Genomic DNA, 5,519 nt, shown 5'->3' on the forward strand with positions numbered 1-5,519 from the left:
TTGTGCCAGTGGACAAATGTAACATGATAACTAAAGTCGAAAAGTTGAGATATAAACAGCCCCATTTAGGCGAGTTTCGGTGCAACAACGACCATTAACGAGTGCCAAGCAGCATCACATACTGGGGACACATGATCTTTTCTGGCACACCCTCATTGTCAAATAAATACTAGCCTCAGATTAAGATCCTAGACATAAGACATGACTGCCAAACCAAGAATTATAGTAACACATAAACACATAAATAAATCACATAATCTAAAAAGAAAATCATAAGATTATGAAAAACAAACAAAGAAATGTTCTCTCTATTTCTCTCTCTCTCTCTCTCTCTCTCTCTCTCTCTCTCTCTCTCTCTCTCTCTCTCTATCACACAGAGCACAGCAAACCATCAACCAACCAGAACTCTTGCTTGGCTTCGACTGTTAAATCAGCTGTTTAATCATTTTACAGTACATCTTCTACTGTTTGAAAATAATTATTATAGATTTTGGCTTCATATAGAGCTGGTGTTTTCCATTTGGAGTGTTTGGCTGCTGTGGTCTTCACGGCTGTTCCACTGTTTGTGCTGCATTGGAACATTTCCATTAAAAAACAGGCTTGATTCTTCAACATGGTCAGTCTTTCCATTTGGTTTGGTTGATCTGGAAATAAAATATCGGTATATACAGTTCGTAACACAGAAGAGCTGCATTTGTTACAGGCATGTCATGATTTGTGCAAATAAAGACACTAGATACCTTTTCTCTGGGATAAGGCAGCGTGTATCGGGAGCCGACGCTGCACTTGACTCTGTTTTAGCTGCAAATATAAGATGAAAATATATTGATCCTCGTCAAAGATGAAAGTTTAATATAGTTAAATACAACTGCATCACAGTTGTGGCATAAAGGAATGGGATCGGCCCATTGTCAGTACAATGTAATGGAGTAGACACTCACATATTAAAAAGCAACTTTTAGACTTTGACATCTGTGGTTTCCTTAATTCAGCAAATGGACTCAAGTTTAAAAACTGGTGTTTGAGCCACATCGCTCGATCGTCCTCAAAGGCCTTCCTCTGCAAGTTAAACCAGATTCAAGTTAACTCAAAAACAAAGTCACACGTTTTAAACAACAAAACAACAACAACAATAATAAATGAGATGATACTATTTGTACAGCGCATTTCAAGAATTCAAAGTCGCTTTAAGTAGAGAAGTTTTTCATGTCTTGCCGTAAGTGAGCATACGGATATAAACTGGTCATCTTGGGACACTGCTGTTCTACACAAAGAGCTAAATGTGTTGTATTCCCTGTATTCCATTTCAGACCAATTCTGGAAAAATGCGTTTAATCCATCACCTCATGGCTAAGCCTGATAGCTGCTTCAGTGAAGTTCCTCCTCTCCCTCTCGAAGAGCTTCCTCTGTTCATCGAGGGTCTTCCACTCCTCTCTGAAGCGTTCTTTCTCCTGCAGCATGTAGCAGTCGCTCAGCAGGGATGTGGTCTCCTCATCACACGGCGAGCTCAGCTGCTGCTACAAGAAAAAAGTATATGCGTGGTTTGTTTAGCCAGAATTGAACAAAACAGGTGTTAACTGTTGTAACAAGCGGAATACAATATATTTCCTCCAACATGCAAACAAGGTTTTAATCCTTGGTTAAAAATAAAAGATAGAAAGAGTTACCCTGAGTTAAAGGTCAATGTTAGAGGTCAACTTGTATTTAAAACCAGCAGATTTAAATCCAAAACTATCAAGTGTTTCTTCATCTTTAACTCAAATTGATTATATGACACTCTTGTCTCAGCAATGTGACGTGGACTCTTAACATTGGCCACTTGATCTAATGGCAAATGTCGGGCTTACCTGCAGGAGCTGCTGTTGTGTTTGAATGAAGTCTTTGCACTGCTGGATCTCCAGCTTCAGTCTGCCCATCTCCTCCTCATGAGTCTCTCGGTTTAAAGCATCATCGGTTTTGTTCTCGCCCATCTGAACTAAAGAGGCTGAACAAACCAAGAGTCAAAATTTTAAAGAATTACATTTATGTTTACATCCATATTCTACGTATTGTTAACAAACCGGCAGTAAGGATACAGACAGGAATGAGAATAAGTCCATGTATTTTGGTTGCTTCTATATTGATATAAATAGATATTTTTGGCTTCAGAATATAATGTAAGCTTCCGGTGCTCGGCCAGTTTCTCTAAGGTTGAACAAGGTTCCTTGTCTGACTTCAGTCTATTTTGCCACATCAATGGTACATTCATGGGGTTAGAGAGGAGCCTTACATTCCTTCATGCATAAGGATCAAACAGGGACAGCTTGCTGCATGTGGTCTACCTTGGCTGTCCAAACTTTCAACGTGGCTCTTGAATCTTCTCCACTGGAGGCGAATACTGTTGGTCAGCTTCTCCCGGGCGTGAACACAATACAGCTCTGGACTCTCTTTACTGGAATCAAACACTTGCTCTTCCCCCTCCGAGTCCGCCTGACAATAAAAATAAAAATATTTTGCAAATGGATTGCACATGGCCGTGGTTATTAAATTGATCTGCTTAATCAATTACTTTGCAATCATTTTTTAAAGAATCTCTCCACCGAATTGATTGTTAAAATACTGGGAGCAAACAGGAAAAAGTGGTTTAATAACTCTGGTAAGTGATGTATTGTAAAATGTCTTAATACAGTGTATCAGTGATCAAATAGCTCATTCAAATTGAGAAAGATGTGAAGAAAGAAGTGAGAGCAATGACTTAGCAACAACTGCCTGAAAAGAAAAAAACAACTCTCCTTACAACTCACCCTGCCATCATCTGGACGTTTGTCATCTTTCAGCGTTGGTTTCCTTAAACTCAGAATGGACACCATTTCTTTTTTTATCTGCTGCATCACTTTCTTCAACTCTGCATTTTCCAGCAGCATCTCCCTTTGTCGGGTGTCGTAGTCGCTCAGCAGAGTCTTATACATCTCCCCCTCATGCCTTGAAATGACAAAGACAGCCATCTACATTTATTTGTTTGTTATAAGCAGAACACCTCATTAGAGGAAATTAATTGAAGCTACAGTAACATCCAGCATTAAGCAGTGCAACAATGTTTGAAGTCCATGTTCCTAAAATAATTGTCAGAAAGAAAGCTAACAAAGAAGTTGACACACATACAAGTATGTATTTTGAGACTAGAGTAATGGATATTATACAATAATAATAATTGTAAAGTGAACTTACTTTGCTTCTGTCTTTTGAGTTTTCCAAAGGCTTCTCTTCCCGTCAGCTCTTCCAATGTTGTTTAATACATCAATTGCTGAAAGCAAGAAAGACAAATATAGAAAATTAATAATAAAAGAGTCTCAAAGGGCATATGCATTTTAATCTTGTGTGTTAAGATGCTGGTTAAATTTAAAAATGTTAAATGTTTGGGCAAACGATGAGAGGTTTTCTCTTTAACCTTGTTTCTTTTCCTTTTTGTCAACCAGAAGTTGATTCAAGCGCTCCTTCAGTTTGGTAAATTCTCGTTCTTTCCTTTTCATCTCATGATTGTACTGGCTGGCCCGGCTTGAAATTATGTTCTGAAGTTTTTGCAACTGGCAGGAAGAAGTTTTTACAGTTTGAATTGTCTTGTTTATCCACCTGAGACCAAACACATGCCAATGAATTCACTTAACATTATCTGCAGTAGTAAGTCCAAAGAAAGTACCTCATCTTTTTCATTTTTCAGACAGTTCTGCAAACTCTTCACTTTCAAATGCAGCTGTCGTTCTCTCTCGAGAAGTCCTGCGTTCTCTCTTTTGGACAGTTCAAGCTGCTCCTATGATAACAGAACGACATGGACATGGACATTTAATAGGAGTTATATTCAGTAATGACAAGCAACTGTTGAGGTCCTCAGTTTTAGTTAAACATGTTATTGATGTTTTTCAATACAATATTAATAAGAAGGGATAACTGGGTTTAAATGTTACTGTACTTTTAGTTGGGAGCTGGTGTGCTGCAGGTAGTCCACATTGCTGCTGGACTTCAGCTGTTCCACTTCCATGCTTTCCAGGGTCCGGAGGCCCCTGTGATGCAGCTGAATCAGGTCGTAAATGCAATTTAGCACAGCCATAATGTTCATCTCTGAGCTGCTGCTCGACTCCGTCCAAACTGGTGGGAGGCCAAGAGATGACACCTCCTGTAAAAAGGGAGAACAAAAGAAGAAATCTAACCAAACCAGCCAAAATCAAACCGAAAAATATTGTAGCCATATTGTTTGCCTTAAACTACAAGCTTGTAGATAGCAATAACTGTGCTCATAATAGATCAATGGGACTTGTATGGTTACCAACCTGATTGATGTGTGATATACATTCCTGCACGTTGTGCTCTGTGCAGAAAGTACTGAGAATGTAGTTGCTGTGCAGCGGCAGCGATGATTGGCTAAACTGTCTCAAGGGAGATGATCTACATTCAACGGAGCTGCTGCAAATGTCCTTGACTTTTGGGGAAAGAAACTCTGTCAAATATATGCAGTGGGTATAAGAAAAATAAACCACTTTATATACAGTAGATATTACAGGAATTGAGGTTACACAAACTAAGAATAGCATTTGTCTGTCATTTGTGTCCGTTTGACCTCTTCCTTACTCACAAGGTTTGATACAGAGCACAAGATAAAGAAAATGATACAGTAACGTTCTGCTGAAGGCAGAACACTGCAGTACTTCAGTTCAGTCTAACTAAGGATGATGCTGACAGAAACTCAAAATCGCATTAAACAATATTGTGCAGTTTCTGAGACAAGTAAAAGGAGTAAATGAACAACCGCTGAGTACAATAGTCAACTGTTTAACACGTCTCATTCACAGTGCATATTCACTGGGTTATAAAGATCAAAATCTTAACTCACCAAGGGAGGACTCTGGCATTGTTGCGGTGCAGCCTTCAGGCTACGTGTCTGCATCGTCTACTGAATGATACACAAAGCCTGCCTCAAGATCGACCTACGCAGTCAGTGCTCCTGAAATAGAGATTCAGATTAGCAGTGCCCATTCAACAAAATCTGGATTACAAGGCGATGGAAGTAGACGTGCAGCGATAAGGGCTGGAAATACGCTACAACCTAAATAACAGTGTGAGGACAGCAGATTCTCAAGAGCTAACTTGTGAACAGTGATCACCTAGTGTACTCACAGCCACCCAATACATACATTCAAACTATTTAAATGTGTGTTTATTTAGAAGTTAAGCGTTTCATGAATGTGATGTTTTTGTTGATGTTTTTGTTGTGGTCTTTGCATTACACCATTGTCACAGGAGTATTTAACAGGTTACAGGCTGGGACCAGCCCGGCATCTTATCTCCATGCGCTTATCGTCAGCTGATCAGACTAATCCAAGAAAGACAGTATGCCGATTTCTCTTCAGAACCACAATCAGAATCATTCTCATGTATGAATGCCTGTTTTCTACAAATAGTATATCAATATTACTGGAGACTACTACCATTTACGACACCTCATTCTTGGGGACAGCAATTATGTGTGAGTAGAAACTGCATTTAAA

General features: G+C 39.2%; 1 protein-coding gene across 1 annotated transcript; it reads right to left on the reverse strand.

Moving 5' to 3' along the window:
* Positions 1–496: 496 nt before the first annotated feature.
* On the reverse strand, positions 497–5,310 carry LOC306738854 (afadin- and alpha-actinin-binding protein-like; the record flags this gene model as incomplete). The annotated part of the gene is made up of 14 exons (XM_079220776.1): positions 497–644; positions 741–801; positions 942–1,059; positions 1,344–1,517; positions 1,848–1,984; positions 2,322–2,469; positions 2,784–2,961; positions 3,208–3,283; positions 3,428–3,563; positions 3,677–3,787; positions 3,947–4,150; positions 4,305–4,453; positions 4,865–4,904; positions 5,290–5,310. The coding sequence occupies 14 exons, from the start codon at positions 5,308–5,310 to the stop codon at positions 497–499; spliced, it is 1,701 nt and encodes a 566-aa protein (XP_079076902.1).
* Positions 5,311–5,519: the final 209 nt, after the last annotated feature.

This window comes from Taurulus bubalis, assembly GCF_910589615.1.
Source record: "Taurulus bubalis genome assembly, chromosome: 7".
Lineage (NCBI taxonomy): Eukaryota > Metazoa > Chordata > Actinopteri > Perciformes > Cottidae > Taurulus > Taurulus bubalis.